This window comes from Cebus imitator, unplaced genomic scaffold (assembly GCF_001604975.1).
Source record: "Cebus imitator isolate Cc_AM_T3 unplaced genomic scaffold, Cebus_imitator-1.0 Scaffold914, whole genome shotgun sequence".
Classification (NCBI taxonomy): Eukaryota; Metazoa; Chordata; class Mammalia; order Primates; family Cebidae; genus Cebus; species Cebus imitator.
Genome location: NW_016108229.1, coordinates 111,473 through 129,829, shown reverse-complemented (window position 1 = coordinate 129,829; position 18,357 = coordinate 111,473). Strand labels below are relative to the sequence as shown.

The 18,357-nt window shown below is 38.4% G+C and overlaps 1 protein-coding gene across 1 annotated transcript in view; it reads left to right on the top strand.

The window, feature by feature from the left end:
* The window catches only part of LOC108298196 (protein O-mannosyl-transferase TMTC1), a 92,174-nt gene that overhangs the window by 54,966 nt on the left and 18,851 nt on the right, over positions 1 to 18,357 (top strand). Inside the window, exon 5 of the mRNA XM_017520931.2 lies at positions 9,398 to 9,506. Within this exon, the coding sequence (XP_017376420.1) occupies positions 9,398 to 9,506 (109 nt within the window). The remainder of the gene's footprint in view (positions 1 to 9,397; positions 9,507 to 18,357) is intronic.

Below are 18,357 nucleotides of genomic sequence, written 5' to 3'. Positions count from 1 at the left end.
AAAAAAAAAAAAAAAAAAAAAAAAAAAAAGAATAAGAGAAATGTGGATAAATATCAGAAATTTCTTTCTGCACACATTTGTCTTACTTTAGGGCACCAAGTACCTGAACGTTTTATCTAAAGCCCAGAAATCAACTTTACCCAGACACTTAAATGCGGCATATAGGCTGTTAGACAGGATTGAAAGGCTTTTAAATCTAAAAATGCTCTGTGTAGGCAGGAAGAGAAACAGGAAGGACAGAAAGAAGAATATGCGCGTATTCCACCCCTGCCTGTGGCCTGCAGGGTACGTCCCAGGAAGCACGATGTAAGTAAGGCCCCTTCCCATCTTGGTGACTCCTTAGCAATTCTGCCAGCCAACCTCCCGCCCATTTGTACCTTCCTTAAACAAGGCCCAGTTCCCTTTGTTTGGTGTTTTGTTTTGTTTTGTTTTGTTTTTCCCATTTATTTATTTTATTGCATTTTAGGTTTTGGGGTACATGTGAAGAACATGCAAGATTGTTGCATAGGTACACACGTGGCAGTGTGATTTGCTGCCTTCTTCCCCATCACCTACCTCTGACATCTCTCCCCTTGCTATCTCTCCCCAGCTCCCCATCCCCCACCGTCCCTCCCCTATTTCTCCCTAACTGACCCCAGTGTGTAGTGCTCCCCTCCCTATGTCCATGTGTTCTCATTGTTCAACACCCGCCTATGAGTGAGAACATGCGTTGTTTGATCTTCTGCTCTTCTGTCAGTTTGTTGAGAATGATGGTTTCCAGTTTGGTGTTTTCATGCTGTGCCTCTTGTCTGCCCGGCAGCATAGCAAGGCTCTCTGCCCTCAGCTTTCTGGCCACCCTCCTCTTGCAAGTGACAGGGACAACAGTAACTGGCACTTAAATGGCAGTCTGCTCAGCACTTCTCAAGTCTCATGAGCCTGCCCACACCAGTTTTCTAGGACTGGGAATCGAGTGAGGAGTCAGGGCCAGGAAACTGTGATGCCCGTGCTTCCTGCCGCATCAGCCTGCCCCATCACCACCTCCTGTGTCTTCTCCTCAAGACTAGCAGCTGGGAGAGCTTAGCGAGTTTGAGTCTCAGTTCTACTGAATAATTACATGTGACCTTGGGAAAAGGATTTTAGCTTGCAGTACCTCCAGCTGCTCATGTATAAAATGGAAATAATACTAGTAACTACATCTTTCATGAGTACTAAATACAATAATGCATGTAAGTAAGTCCTTAACATAGGACCTAGCACCCACTAAAGATGAAATAAGCTTTAGCTATTATTAATTATCAGCCCAGGGACATAATTTCTCACTTTCAATTTGAAACTCAGGTTCTTGGTATAAAATGAATAACGAATCAGAAGCAGATAATGCATTTTCTTACCCCTGCAGTTGAACAGCTTGGGAGAATTTAAACTTTGCTGAGACTCAGTTTCCATCTCTCTCTCTCTCTGTTTTTTTTTTTCTTTTTGATACAGAGTCTTGCTCTGTTGCCCAGACTGAAGTTCAGTGGCCTGATCTCGGCTCACTGCAACCTCCGCTTCCCAGGTTCTAGCAAGTTTCCTGCCCCAGCCTCCTGAGTAGCTGGGACTACAGGCACGTACCACTATGCCTAGCTCATTTTTGTACTTTTAGTAGAGACGAGGTTTCACCATGCTAGCCGGGCTGGTTTCGAACTCTTGATGTCAAATGATCTGCCCGCCTTGGCCTCCCAAAGTGATGGAATTACAGGCACGAGCCACTGCACCTGGCCTCCATCTCTTTGAAACAAAGGGTAAAAATAAGTGATCTTATAGAATTCCCTAGCTGCAAGAATCGGTGGTTTTAACTACAACTACAGGCTTCTGGTTTCTTAACTGATAAGTACAAGAAAAAGACCAGAGAAGAACTTGAAAGTCCCTTTTCTCTCCAGAGGAAGGACTTGCATTATAACAGTATCCTGCCTCTACTTGAAAAAAACGCACCCATGAGGCTTCTGGTAGAAATTCGAGCTGGGAATGTTGCTGGAGAGGAGCAAGGAGCAAGTGGAGCTAGCATTTATTGTCTCCTTCTATGTGCCAGACACTTCTGCTAAGCACACCACTCATGTTCTTTTATTCGACCCTTACAGGAACCTAGAGAGGTAGAGATTATTTAATAATAAGCACATTTCTCTCTGGCCACTGGGGCTCCTAGAGATTCAGCTGGTAAGGGCAGAGCTGAGATTTAGACAGCCACAAGCCTGAGCCTAAACCTGGGGACATGCGTTAAACTGCATCATCAAAGCATCCCTTTCGCAATGGGGTAAATGAATCCTGACTAAATTAAGTTTTTCTCAGCTGCCTTCCCTTTTAGGCCCCTACCTGGGAGCATTGTTTTTACACTTTCCCTCAATCCCAAAAGGATTTAGCATATATATTTGCACACACTTTGAAGTGAAGCTGGCTTGGGAATAGTTTATCCCAGCCAACCTCCATGCACATAAGCAGCCCTGCAGATGCAGGAGGAAGGCACAGTGGGGCAGGTGTTCCACTGCCTGGGTGCACAGCAGTGACCTCATCCAGCTGGCAGTAGACACCAAAGAACTGAAGGAGAGGACTTCACGACTAACATTTCCTCAGGACCTATTCTGTGCCATGCCTGGTGTGAGGGGTGTGTGTGTGTGTGTGTGTGTGTGTGAGTTGCATCTCCATTTCTGATGCCCTATGAGTAGAGCTTTCTATCTTACCATTTCTCAGTTTCCAGGTGGGAGTAGGGTAGGATGGGGGGTGGGAGGGAGATAAGTGTCCTATTCTCTGAATGTTAGCTGTTGGGCTAGCGCTACTTTTGCACCAACCTGTGAGTACGATTGTGAATTGAAAACTTTTTTTTGAGACAGAATTTTGTTCTTGTCACCCAGGCTGGAGTGTAATGGTGCAATCTCAGCTCACTGCAAACTCTGCCTCCTGGGTTCAAGTGATTCTCCTGTCTCAGCCTACTGAGTAGCTGGGATTACAGGCACCCCCCCCCCACCACCACACCCGGCTAATTTTTGTATTTTTAGTAGGCATGGGGTTTCACTATGTTGGCCAGGCTGATCTCGAGCTCTTGACCTCAAGTGATCCGCCCACCTTGGCCTCCCAAAGTGCTGGGATTACAGGCTTGAGCCACTGCATCTGGTGAAAACATTTTAAAAAATTCTTTACAAACACATAATATGAATCTGTGTCCTCCAGACAGTTCCCTGTGGCTTCTGTAAAAGGTCAAGCAGCAAAATTAGGGTGAACCCCTACTAAACTCGATGCTGTATTGCCCAGGTGTGCTCAGTAAACTTGAATCTAAAGGAAGCTACAGAGAATATAATCTGATTTTTTCTTTCTGTACAGGAATTATAGAACTGCAGAAAAATGTATGCTCTGTAAAGAGTCTCTCAGTCAGACATTTACAATTTGAGTTTCACAATTCAGTTTTTTAGAAGGGCTTGTGTAGTGAATATGCCAAAAAACAAAACAAAACAAACAAACAAAAAAAACATGATCTTTTTCATTTGTGAAGAACATCAGTTTTGAATCCAACAACAACAGACACCCTGACAATGGAATAGTAATTAAGAGGGCTGCCCGGCATTGCAAGTTCACACTGTGGTTAATGGGAAACTTTACTGCTGCCAAGAGGGTCGCCAAATCCATTTATTTCTGTTACTGGCATTTCCTACATTCTCCCCAAATGTCAATACTTTTTCAAAGCAAGCATCTGCTTTCGATTTAATTGAATATGTCACGAGATGTTAGACAGGAATCCAAAATTTTTTCTAAATTGCCAAATATACCCAGTCCTTAATTACTAAAAGAAAAATGAGACAAAACCTTTTTGCTTTTTCTAAATATCTGTCATTGACGTGGAGCCACGAAAGTGAGATGATGCAAATGTTTTTACTTAACACACAGGAAAAACAGCCCCTCTGCTGTGTAACCCAAGGGAAAATTCCCTGTGAAACTACAAGTGTTTAACAGCAAAATTTGCACATTCTGAACAAGATCTAATTTCTACTTAACGTTTCTCTTATTAAATCAGTGGTGATGTCACTGGCCCCACAAACACATTCTCAGGAATTTTTAGCCTTTTGGAAGTTCCCAGGGAAAACATAAGAGAGTTGAGTTTTGCTGCAAAATATTAGGAGACTTTTATTTGCGTTGTGACAGATAACACAGGAGCTAAGACTTGGATATGCAATAGAGGATATTCACATAGAGCCCCTGTGAGAGAGAAAACTGCCTCTTCCAATCGCAGTATTCCCTCAGAGTTCCACCCTGCCCAACCCCATCCTGACACATTTCCTGGTACCAGGAGTATCTCTCATAGGGCAAATTAACCAGCCAGTGCCACCTTTCTCTTTCGCTAAGATTGTCCCAGGGAAGTCTTCTTTATCCTGTTTTTTGTTTGTTTTTTTGGTTTTTTTTTTAGCTTTCAGCGTCCTGTTATATTTAGTCTCCTATTCAGTTCAATTGATCAGGCAAATCCTACATGCAAACCAGGGCAGAGTTTCTTAAAGCATGGGCTATAACGTCCATGCTAAGCAGACTCACCTGAGAGGCTTAGAATCCTAATGATTCCTGGGCCACACCCAGACCCGCTCAATCTTATCAGTCCTGGCATTCTGCATTTTACCAAACACCTGGAGAGTCTTACACATCAGAATTTCAGAAGTATTGGTCTAAGGGAGAAGTAAAGACAAAATATTTTAGATCATGGAGGATTACTATCGGTCGTCAGCTGGTAACACTGTTTAGCAGCTAAGGAAATCCCAGATGCTGCAGGGCAATGATAATGCTGAATCCTGGGGCAGTTTTATGCTTACCTGCACTTTTTACCTATCCAGAGATCCCTAAGAGTTCCATCAGTGCCAGTTGAACCCCCTACCAGACGCTCTGAGAGTCCCTGTTGTTCTTAGTGTCTTCAGTATCATATGAGTTCTTAAAAGGATTCAGAGTTTTCCTTTCTGTGACTCCAAAATCAAAGTGTGTCTATGCCTGATTGGACACGGTGTATATACTGATGTTCAATTTTATCTATTTTTCAGCAGTCATGGGCTAGTTAACTTAGGCCTTTCAATATAACTCAGAGAAACAACCCATGGACTTGGTCAGTTCAGAGAAAAAAATTTATTTTAATATTTTTCCCCTTTGAAATTGACCTGTCAATCTGGTCTAAATGGCTAAATTATATGTAATACAATGCTATATGAATTTAGGTCTGATGATTATTAGACAACATCTATTGTTTTGTCAGACACAAAGAAAAATTATTCTGATGTAACCTAAGCTTTTTATGAGTAATTTGAAATGTAGAAGGATATTATTTAGGAGAGACTATGTCAAAAACACCACATTCTCCTGGGTTTTAAAAATTAATAAGAAAAGAATAGAGGGAATAGGTTTCAACGGGTGATTTTTAGAAACATTAAATGAGGTAATAATAAAAGCCAAAACATAAACAGTACCTACCATGTGCCTGAGATGCATGGGGGTCTGAAAATTTGCCTCAGGAAACACAGCTAGTAAGTGGTAGATGTAGCATCAGAAGCCAGTCCTTCTTGTTTTTGAGTCTGTGCTTTTAGCTATCATATAGTGATTAGGTGGATGGGCTGCTTAGCAGTATGCTCGGTATGGAATAGATTTTCAGTATGTGGATGCTGGGATTAGCTTATGATTCTAAGTTAGCCTTGGGCTGCCTCTGTCTTTCTTAGGATCACATCTATAACACTTGAAGAACCGTGGAAACAAAAACATAACATGCGGAATCATATTGTCACTTTTTGTCATCAAATTTTATCCAAATATTGGAAAACTTGTTTAAGGACATTTACAAAGATCTAGAAATAAATAGCAAAACTCTGGTTTAATTTTAAAAAATAAAACGAATGCAGCAATTACTGAACTTCTACTCTGTGCAAGTCAGTTTTCTAGTCTCTGGAATAGGAAGAAAAAAAACTAAGATTAGTAAGATGTAGGTTCCACCTATGAAGGAACTTGAAACCTAGTGGTCACAGACAAATTGTATAACATTTAAGCGAGTGAACACAGAAATGCTAAGTGTGGCCTCAATGGAACAGTCTAGATTTGAAATTCTAAATTAGAGTCCAGGTGTTATCGAAGCTGTGTAATTGGGGACAAATCAATTGAGCTCTCTAAAACTTAGTTTTTATTAATTTGGGGTGATGGTGGTTGGTATTTTTGTCTAAATCTTTGAAAGGGAGATAATTATGCCAAATGTATAATGCTTAGTGAGAAGTAGAGTAAATTACTTAGCATGGGCCTTGGCAGAGAGTCAACATTCAGGAAACAGCTGTTGTGAAACATGCAGCTGAAAAAGCTTGTCTGCATGGCACAGTCAGTGTTAGATGGACCTGGACCCTGCTCCCAAGAGGCGGCTGTAGGTGCACCACATGTGCTTCCCTAGGGCCATAAGCTCCCATCAAGGGGTGAGCAAGAGAGACTATAGAAGAAATACTCTCTTATTTCATTGAGCAGTGGCTTGTAGTTCTCCTTGAAGAGGTCCTTTACGCTCTTTGTTAGTTGTATTCCTAGGTATTTTATTCTCTTTGTAGCAATTGTGTCACAGGATTTTTTAGAGATGATGTTTTTTATCAAGAATTTGGGTTCTTGGTGAATAACTTTGATGATAATCTTTCCATTGTGTCACATGAATGTTCATGGACAACCTCAGACATTTAGGTTCTTGGACTGTATTGAGTGGTCATCTTGCTGAGTTCATATGCAAAATATCTAAGTTTCTATTCTAACTGATGTGAGTCATGACATATGAAAATGATTAAATCATTGCTATGAAGATGTTGTGGGTTTTTTTTTTCCTTTACTCTGCCAATTTGAAGAATATCTAAGCTAAATTATGTCCCAAGGGACTTAATTTTCAGCCTTAATTTTCAAAGTCTGAATCTTACTTTGAACTTTCAGAGGATTTCCAAATTAATGTTATTAAAGATTTATGAATTTTTGGAGGAAGAGTTCTGCTAACCATAAAACTAATAGCCAAATTAGTAGGATTCAAAAACATATTTTATTTAAAAAACATGTGCTAATGGAAGAATTACATCAAGGTATATTTTAGAATAGAAACTTAAGTTTATGTAAACATAGTGGACTTGCATGGAGTGTTGCACGTACTCTTTAAATGTTTGTCAATGAAATGAGTGAATCAATAATAAATCACTAAGAAATTAATTATAACCATGAAACTTGAAAACCATCCCAAGGACAATCCACTTAAGGGCACAGATGTTATACCTGTTCTCAAGGACAGGACTTTGCATGGAGAAGAGCCCATTAGGAGTTAGATAGACCCTAATAAGGTGGACTGCCACCTCCCCTGAGAAACAGCTAAGTACTTGACATATAATAGATAATGATAAATATTTGCTTACTTGAATTGTTAAATCCAAGATCTAGATTGGAAGCATGGCATTTATTCCCCAAGGTCTATAATAGGAAACTCCCTGCTAGTTGAAATTGCCGTGTGCAACCTTATTGCTATATTGCTTCTAACACCTAAGAACTCAAACTTATGGAGTGAATATTAGTTTTCCCTCTACATAACTTAATCCTCAGAAACTGCAGCTGTGGGTGTGGGATGTGGAGGATGGAGAGGATTGTGTCAGGGGCTACTGTCAGCTGCCTTTGATACCTAATGGGACAATTCTACTGAAATGTCAGCATGCATACAGATCACTTGGGAATCTTTTGAAACTGTAGGATCAGAGTCAGTAGTTCTGGATGGGGCCTGAGATATTCTGCATTTCTCACATACTCTCAGGTGATGTTGTCTAAACTGGTCTACGAATCACACTTTGAGTAGAAAGATCATTAGGGGTGGATTTCTAAGAAGTTAGAATCAGCAGATATGGTATGATGGAAGAGCACTCAAGAATACTTATTATAAATACAGATGAGTCACTTGACTTTCCTGAATCGAAAATTTCTCATTAGAAAAATGAGTATAATAATAGAAAATAATATCTATCATATGTGATTGTTATAAGAAATACATTAAATGCTATGTGAAGAGATATGAGAGTATATGGTACATAGTCATTGCTAAATCAATACATAGTAAAAACATAAGCACACAACTCTGTATTGGTAACTGTTAAAGATGAGGGGAACTTTAGGCTGTGTGCTTGCTATAGTTCAAAGGATTCCCTTCTTCATTGCAGAATCACAATGTCTAGCACTTAATGAAAGACCAGTATCTTTGGAATTGTATTAATAGCAAACTCGATCGCTTCCAATACTGTGCATTTTTGGTCCCAAAGACATTGATATCAGGATAATGACCCAATGTCTCCTCATTCGATTTAACAGGAAAGAGAACTTTGTCTAACAGGAAAGAGAATTTTAACCCAATAAAATGGTCATGACTTTTGGGCCTTGATTACTCTTTAAAAGGAAGTATCATCACTGGGAGAAGAACTGAATGAGGAAGACAGAATTAGCTTCAATTTTCAGTAAAAATATGGTGATAAAATGTCTCATTATTCTTTACCAACCAGTGGTCACAGTGATCTCTAATTTCATAAATTACGTATGGAATATTTTCTCTCTTAGATGTAAAATCAAATATTAGCATTGGCAGTTTGGCCTGATTTGTACCCAGTAGGTACAGCCACCCTTAGGAGCTCAGCCTGCAGTGGTGTGACCAGTACTACAGAGATCCACATATCTTCATATAACTGTAAACTGGCTCTCATGCCACCCAGACAATGCCCCAAAATTGTTCTCACTAATAAACCTGCAAAATATTGAATATAATTCTCAAAAAGCATACAGCAAGCCAAGCAAGGTGGCTCACACCTGTAATTCCAGCATTTTGGGAGGCTGAGGCGGGTGCATGGCCTGAGGTCAGGAGATTGAGACCAGCCTGGCCAACATAGTGAAACCCCATCTCTACTAAAAGTACAAAATATTAGCTGGGCATGGTAGCAGGCACCTGTAATCCCAGCTACTAGGGAGGCTGAAGCAGAAGAATCACTTGAACCTGGGAGGCAGAGGTTGCAGTGACCCAACATCTGGCCATTGCACTCCAGCCTGGGCAACAAGAGAGAAACTCTGTCTCAAAAAAAANAAAAAAAAAAAAAAAAAAGAAAGAAAGAAAGAAAGAAAAAGAAAAGAAAAGTACACAGCAGGAAATAGAAGGTAGAAAACGGTGGATAACCTGAAGTGTAATTTACCTCTTTATATCTCTTCCCATGGAGAATTCAGAGACAGAAAGAAACTGTTAGCACCCTGAGACCATCTATTTTAATTCATTTGCAATAAAATCCAGAGTGAATCAGCTAAGCTTTGCTAAAAGAAATGAGATATTTAGAGTCTAATCAGAGAATTGAAACAAAGTGTTATTAAAAGATGTTCTCCGCCATCCCTCCGTTATTATCTATAGGTCTCAGGAGAAAAAGGAAGAAGCTATCACCTTACTGAAGGATTCCATTAAATATGGTCCGGAGTTTGCAGATGCATATTCAAGTTTAGCTTCATTATTGGCTGAGCAGGTAATTGTTTCACACAGTAGTTTTTTTCAATGTCATTGTTACATGTATAAATTAATGTTTTACAGATTTTTGTACCAATGATTTAACTTGTAAATCAATATTGAACAACCAATCTCTAGGTCAGTTTCTTTTGGACAGAAATTAAAAGCCTAATTTTCTCAGTCTAATAATCTCTGTGTAGTGTAGATGGCCTTTAAACAAATATGGTCCATAATTGGCCATTGATATATTCTCTATTACTTTGGCACAGAATTGATCAAGAACCGTATATGATATTTGCTGTTTTTATTACTACTTACTTGTGTATATGATAGTTGCTGTTTTTATTACTACTTAATTATAATATTTTTCTGAGGAATTGCTAGTGGTCTAAGATCTCCGAACTCAATATGGAGCCATTTGATCATCCTACAAATTCTGTTTTAATATCTATTAGAATATTACAGAGGCTCGTGACACAGGCTCTTAAGAGAACATTTCTTACGGCATAAAATAGAGATGTGTTTTCAGACCCCTCCTTCTTTTCACTCGTGTCTAAATGATTTGATACCAGTTTTCAGAGTCTTAGATGACCCCTCCTACAGGGAAACAGATATAAGTTGTCTTCTCTCTAAATTGATGATATAGCTTTGTTGACACACATAGTACCCTTGATAGACAGTAGATTCTGCTACCATAAAATTGCCAGATTACTTTAAAACTCAAACTCAACATATCTGCATATACTCTGCAGCATTCAATTGGCTTAAGGGTAATAAGTGGTTTCATACTGTATGTCAGTTTCATAGGGAGCAATTTGCATCAAAAATTTTTGGAGGATCCAGCAAGAAGCAAAATCAGGACATTCTATGAATATTTAAGTGACAGAAAATATAAACCTAGTTTTTTTTCTCTTTCTCCCTGTAGGATAGGTGGGCTTTAGATTAAAAGCCTGTGTCTGTGTTAGAAGTTTTTAATGCATGCTTTAAGTACAATGTATAAACTAAAATGGTCATGGCTATGGTCTATGCTATACACTGGCAGTCCTCAGCTGCTCTTGGCTTGTGTTGAGACAGACATAGGGGCTGGCTCCATCAGTGTTGCTTTGTCTCACCTCACCGCGGCTCCTTCCTTTTCATGGGACCCTTCCCTGCCTCTCACTGGCTGGTTGTCTTGCAGTTACTCAGATGTGCCAAGTGTGCTTCTCTCTCACAGCGTCTGCACCAACTGTTCTTGTAGCACTTCTCTCCTGGATAGATGTCTTAGCATTTCCCAGATATTTTATACCGTGCTGGTTTCTGACTAAATGTTACTATATCAGAGAGGTCTTCTGTGATGACCCTTTGTAAATAGCAACCTTTCCCTGCCCATCATGTTCTCTACCACCATGTCCTGCCTTATTTTCCCTATAGTATTTATCACCATCTAAAACATATTTATTTGTTTATGGACTTTCTGCCACCATTAGAATATTTGATTCTATGAGAATAGCTATGTATTTTATTCATCTGAGCTCATTTTAAAAATGATCAAGATATTTAATGATGTTGAACTTTTAGTTCCTTCTGTAGTATCTTTGCATTCATCCTTACTATTAACAATTTTTGTAGCAGATGGAAGTTTAAACAGGATAATATATATACTTTTTCCTTAGTTATCTTTAAGGAGTGTCAGATGGTGTATTTAAAATCAATTACTTGATAAATTTAATATTTTGTGAACTGTAATGGCAAATTGCTATCAAGTTATTGCATTTTACATAGTCAAAGTTGTGAACAATTGTTAAGAAAAATAAATGATGACTAGGATCATTATCTTTTCTTACATACAGAGGTCTCATCTTTTTTTCTTTTTTGAGACTGAGTTTCGCTCTTATTGCCCAGGCTGGAGTGCAATGGCACGATCTCGGCTCACTGCAACCTCTGCCTCCCAAGTTCAAGCGACTGTCCTGACTCAGTCTCCTAAGTAGCTGGGGTTACAGACACCCATCACCATACGCAGCTAATTTTTTGTATTTTTAGTGGAGACGGTGTTTCTCCATGCTGGCCAGGCTGGTCTTGAACTCCTGAGCTCAGGTGATCCTCCCGCCTCGGCCTCCCAAAGTGCTGGGATTACAGGTGTGAGCCACCGTGCCTGGCCAAAGGTCCCATCTTTTAGCACTTTCTTGTCCTAGATATGAATGTAAAATGCTGTGATATCTAAAAATGTAACTGAAAGATTGAAAGGTTCTTTTTCTGCTCCTTTGGGCAATTGATTTGAGCATTAAAAGGACAGAGCAGCTGTTGGGCATAACTCAGGACTGCCTTCCTTTATCTGACTTTCAACATCCTATCTTCATGTTTTAAACTATTTAGTCATAAAAGTTCATTGGATGTGCAAGCAAGGCACAAACTGTTAGAGAAAAACCCACCTAGCTTAACATTTTTTGGTAGCAAAGAAATTCATTTCTTGGTTACACAATTTTATTTAACAGCATCCTGGCATTTCAAAGACCCAGAGTACACGAAATCAGTATTGACAAACCTTGGTCAATGTGTAACACACAGTGAAGCCATCCCCTTGGTCAAGCAACTTGTCCTCCATTGATACCATCTGTCCACATGCACGGCCCGCACAGACTGTGGTTGTGGTCCACTCTCGTGCTCCAAACCTCTCTCCTACACTCAGCTGAAATCACCCATTTTCCAGGCAGTTTTTCAGAAGCTGGACAAAGGATTCATTCTGTATTTATACCAGCCTGACATTTCTGGTTTTCTAGTTCATTTTAGTTTTTCCTGCCGTGTAGTGTATTGACTACCGTTTCCAGCTCTTTCATTTGGCACACTTGATAAGAATAGTTTTAGTTAAATAACTAGTTTATGTCTTTGATATTTTTAAATGTTGTGGAGATCAGTAGCAGATAGGAATCCCTGCAGCATATCTGTAGAAATTTCTTTCCAGGTTGACCTTTATCTTATGCCAGACTCCTTGAGTAAAGTTATTCAAGCATTCGTTAATCTGTTGAATTATATTGTCATCTAGCTCACCTCTCTCAGTCTTGTCTGCAGGATGTTTTGAGACACTTTTTCAGACACCTGCCAAAATCCTTCACCTGATGGAAGGTTGTGAATTTATAATATCAAAAAAGGAAACTAAGTTTATTTGGTATGCCTTGCTCTTATTATAGGCATGCTGCTGTCTATTGACATTATTTCCCATCCTCAGTGCCAATAAAACTGTGAATATAATAAACCCTTCTAGGATAGGATTTGTTGGAAACTAATATTGTGTTCTTTACTCTGTTGTAACTTGCAGGGAGAAATTTAATCTGTTTGTTCAAAGTAGGGGATTTGACAAATTTGAAAAATAGATTAATGAGTTGAAAAGTCATTACATGGTGAAACATATTAAGGCCATCATGGAGCCTAAGTTTTCAATTGATAGATAATAGGAAGTAATGGTAAATATCTGAGGAGAGTGTTCTGAAATATGTGAGGAAGAAAACCTTGTGGAAAACACACAATGTATTTGGCTTATATTTGTGTTCTGCTATGAGTAGTTGAGAGCCTTATTTGCAGAAGAAAGTGAGGGAATGGATAGACCATCATGGAATAAGATTTCCTTGGTACATAGGGACTGTTGGCATATAAAAGTTGAAAGGAAAAGAAAAATAGAAAATTGAGAACTCCAGGTCAGAACACCTAAGAAACCGAGAAGATTTATGGCCACTGATAGACATGGAAAAGCCAGAGAGAAGCAAGATTTTATTTCCTTATTTAAAGAAATAAGATTAGTGTCAACATTTTTTTCCAGTTAAACTAGTAATATAAATATATAAAGGAAAGTGTGAAAAATCAGAGAAAATAATGTACATCTTTTATTTATAATATAATACCTGGAAACAACAAATATTTCATTATTTAATATTATTCATGTCTCTAAAATATATTTATGTGTTTCATACTAATATTTATATATTGTTTGTTCTTTTCACTTGCCATTAAATGATACACACTATTATATGTTTCTTCATGGTGCTAAATGACCATAAATACCACTTAAATGGCTGCTTACTGGTTTATCAAAATGATTCACTGTAATATACCTAATAATATCTTAACTGTTGGGACACTTGGATTCCTTTTTATTTTCTTTTGTGGCATTGAACTTTTTCTTTCTTAGGGCTTTGCTGAAACAATATTTTGAATTATTTCCTAATGATACATTCCTAGAAGAATTTCCATATCAAAAAATACCTTTCATGAGTCTTGAGACATATTACCAAATTGCTTTCCGAAAGGCTGCTTCCAACATACTCTGCCACCAACAGTGTGCAATCTTTATGTTTTTAATTTAGTGGAACATTTAAATGAAAATGGCATATGGACCAATGGAAGTGAAAGAGATCAGGTCTAGAAAAATAGGATCTAGGACTTAAAAAAAAATGAAATCGTATTATAAACATATAATTTCCTCATGGAGAAAATGAAGAATAGTGTAGGGAAATGCCCTGAAGAATTTTTTTAACCTTCTCATTTTACATAAAACTGTATAGTACACAGAATTAAGTGGCTACTCACGGTCATTCACTAATTTGCAGCAGAACCTGGACTAAAGCCTGGTCTCTAAGCTCCTGACCTGCCACTGTTGCACTAGATGACGACGCTGGGGCCCCGTGAATAGACTGTGGTAATGGGCCATAGTTACTGAGGTTAGGCATGGATGGGGTAGAAAAGAAGTGAGACAAGAAGCCCAGAAGGATGAGTTGTTACAGAAGTTAGGCACATAAAAATGTTCAGAAGAAAGTTGATACCACTCTGTGTCTACTGCAGCAAAGAAGTCAAGAAAATTGAGAACAGAAGATAAACTCTTAGCTTTGAACTCAGGGTGGTCTCTGGCCTGCTATTCTCTTTGTTCTCCGTTAGCATTCAGAACTGGCTGTACTCCAGCTTCACAGATAGGACTGTAAACATTTATAATCCCACAGTCATTTTTAACCATCCTAGTCTTGCCTAGATTATATAGCTTTGCTTTACAGTAGCAGTAAAGGAAATAAAATTAACATTGTTTATGACTCTGGCCACTGTAAATCATGCTAGCCCCAGGTTTATAGCCTATTGAAAAACTCAATTAATTAAAATGATAGCACTTAAAATATTTTTCCTTCATATATTTTGAAATATGACCTTACCCAATACAAGAGTGAAAAGAAAATTGGAACAATAAAACATAAGTTGGAATTATGTAGCAAATAAAAAGTCTGGGATCAGTTTCTCTCCTGCAAATGCTATATTTTGGGAACATTCAGCTATATACCACTCTCTGTGTGGCTAGGTCAACTTGGAAGAAGAGCTTAACTTAAGAATTTATTGATGTAATTATTGAGCACTATTTATTGAGCACCTAGATGCCACCAAGGACCAGAGTGTTGAAGCGGCAAGTTATATATGTAGATACCCTCATGGAGTGTAGTATAGAAGGGAAGGTTACCTCTAAGCAAAGATTAACAGCTCTCTCCCCAGTGTCTAACCCAAGGGTAACAAATGTACAAAGGGAAAGCACCAGTGAGAATGTTAAGGGGACCTAATCTAATGTGGGAAAGGAATACATGGGGAGTGGGGGTGGTTGCCAAAGGGTGACCTTTAATCTGATATCTAAAGGACTGATGGACATAAACTGGGTAAAAGTGAAAGGAAAAGCTTTCTAGTCAGAAAGAATAGACCCTCTAAGGTCTCTGAGGTGAGGAACAGTATGTAGCTTACTTCTAATACGTCAACTTAAAATCATGAGATGTATAAATTTATTTTCATAGATTCATTAAAATCTCTAAAAATAGGCTTTATTTTTATAAAGGAAAAGAGAAAGGAGAGCTTTATTTCTTACAAAGGTTGTAGCCTGCCGGCTGGCCACCTTATCAACTGGGAAGTGTAGCCTCTAGCAGAAAGCAAAAGCAGGCACTTTGAAGGAGGAAGGGCATGATAGGAATTTATGCTGAACGGGCTGGCTAACTGTACATGTTCAACAGATTATAGGAGGAACTGTGAATATTTATCAAGGGGTTGCACATGCGAAGTAAGCAAACATATATGTTACATACATCCCATGTGCACTTTGAGGTGGAGACATAACATTTAAATGCAGAGGTATCCTATGCACAGTCTCCATGGACTAGCCAGAACCAGTCCACAGTCAATGATTTCTTAGCAGGAAGGAATGCTGGTCAGTTGTGTTGAGACTGCAAAAAGGGCGGGGAGCCCTGCTGGCACATAAGATGGTTGGTTGAAATTAACAGTGGACAAGTCTTTCAATGGGGCTAGTTTCTGTTCAGCTCTTAGGAAAGAAAGTCTAATGGTAGTTAATTAGCAAAGGAGTGGGTATAATGCTTGAGGAACCTTACCTCTGGTCATAGCTGGGAACTGAGTTTTTAAGGTTTCTCTGGAGTCTCCTTGGCCAAGAGGGGGTGTGTTGAGTTAGGTGAGGGACTTAGGTTTTTATTTCTATTTCTCAAGTAGAAAGAAAGTCACGTACCTGCAAGTATAGAGAATGAAGGCAAAATGACAAAAGTCTAAAGAAGCAGGAAGCTGCAATTATATGCAAATATGGTTTTCACCTCTTTTCCTGGTTTCAGGACTGCATTATACCCTGTAGTTGCTCACTTTTGTCACACGTTCTCTTTAGAATTCATTGTATTGTTCTTGGCATTCCTTCTTTAAAGTGGTCACTTCTTGTTTGTGTAAATTCTCAGAGTGGTGTTGATCACACTCTGCTGGGAGATGAGGAAATCTAGGATTAGAAAATACCTTGTCTTTCCTTGGTGGGGAAGAATGCCAAATTAATTGATTCATTTTAGTTGGATAGGAAAGAGAATTAGACATCAAGTATTGATAGCATGTTTCTTATAAATATTCATGCTGATGGCATGTGGGTGGAGGAACTGTCTTGTAAAGAAAACGAAAACAAAGAAGAGGGTGAGAAAACAGGTGTCTCTTTATCTATTGGGCTGCTGTGTCTTGAATAGTTTCTTGGAGAAGTCATTGACATAAGTGTAAAGATCTGTTAGTCCGTAATTTCCCAGGTTTGTAATAGTAAATAAAGCCATTTGACTAATAGAAAGATACTTTAAGATTCTGTGTGCTTTAAATTATTGATTAGAGTGAAAGCACTTCTAGAAAATCAGTTTAGACACGTGGTGACCCTGATGTCATGACACTGGCACCATTTTTTTTCTATTGGCCCTTTACTGCTTTGGAATGCCGCTCTTTACACCTCTATAGATTAAATACACATTGTTACAGGCCATCTATAATCTGTTTGCAAAGTGTTGACTGGAGACCCCCAGGGTTCACGAAGGTTTACGTGCTTTTCCTAATAGTATTAAGAAGTAATTTGCCTTTTCCCTCGCATTCTCTCATGAGTATATAGTAGTTTTCTAGCAGCCACAGGATATATTAACAATTATGAAAATGCTATTGAAATACTCTCTCCTTTTCTTTAGATATTCCAACCAAATATATGTACATAAAACAGATTGAATGTAGAAGTAGGTATGAGAATCCAGCTGTCTTAAGTCAGACGTTGATGAGATTTACAAAAATATAAACTAATGCCACTATTCTCCCTATTTTTTTTGCTTTGAAAATAATTATTTTTATATAAATATATTTATGTTTGAGTTTATTATTTTAAGTAAACTAACACATGTTTTTTTCTCAGCTTTTTTTCCAATGTAGTAAATATTGATAGGTGTAGTCCACATAAATGAAAAGTTCTTTGGAATTCTCTGTAACTTTTGAGTTCAAAGTTATTCTAAAATTAAAAAGTTTGAGAATTTCTACATGAAGCCAATATCCATTTGTCCCTTGAGTTACTGGAACCTGAACTATAAAGTTTTCCAAACATACTATTTAGCTCAAGACAGTAAATTATAGTCAAGGGTCCTGTCTCAGGACATCTATTTTTCACTTTTCCTTTCTTGAGGTAAAAAGTGTGCTATACTGGGTAATTATAGCATATAAAAAGTGAGGATGTTGACTGTGTTTTATCTCTCTTCCAAGGCTCATTTTATTTCCACCCTACTGGAAATGCTTTAAGTCTTGGAGAGGAGCCCATGGTTGCATGCTGCCCATTTTTAACTGCTGCCCTTGAAGGCCAATTTCACATGATGGCTGTGGACTCTGGTGTACAGCAGACAGTATTAATATGTCACAACCATTCCCTGGGTCACAAATATTTTTAATTAAAGTTGTCCTATAAATAGCTTATATTCATTTCCTCTGGAACTTATAAGTCAGTAGAGACTAGAAATGATCAAACTTAGGTCAGGACTTGTAGCCAGTTGAATTAAATGAAAGCGAGTACTTGAAACTGAGCTTCAGGGATTAAATAATAGTGCTACTTAAGATAAATGCATTACCCTTCCAGACAAGGTGGAATTTACTTTAAAAACCTACATGGTATTTTCTCCCTGGAGAAGTGGTTTCATTTTTTTGAGTAGAGTTGATCATTCCTTGAATTGATAGTCAAGTGAAATGAAGAGAAAGACAGATCTTAAAGACATTTTCTTAGAGCCTTGAAACTGCCATTGAGGGTCACTGAAGGTACAGGTTGTGATTCATTGCCCTTGACACACTTGGTATTTAAATTTCACTATTTCTTTGGATTTTGAAAATATTTCTAGTGGAAAATCAGCTCAGCTTATGGATGCAAAAATAAGAGAGAAGGTTAGATGAAAAAGATAATCTCTTTGCCTATTTTGGAGGAGCAAGAACGTGGGGGAAAAGTATTAGATAACGGTACAGCAGTAGTTGCACTTAAAAACTGTTGTTTACTGTTGTATTTAACTTCAGCAGCTGAGACTGTGAGGACATCGATTGCATTCCTTTCAGAAAAAAAC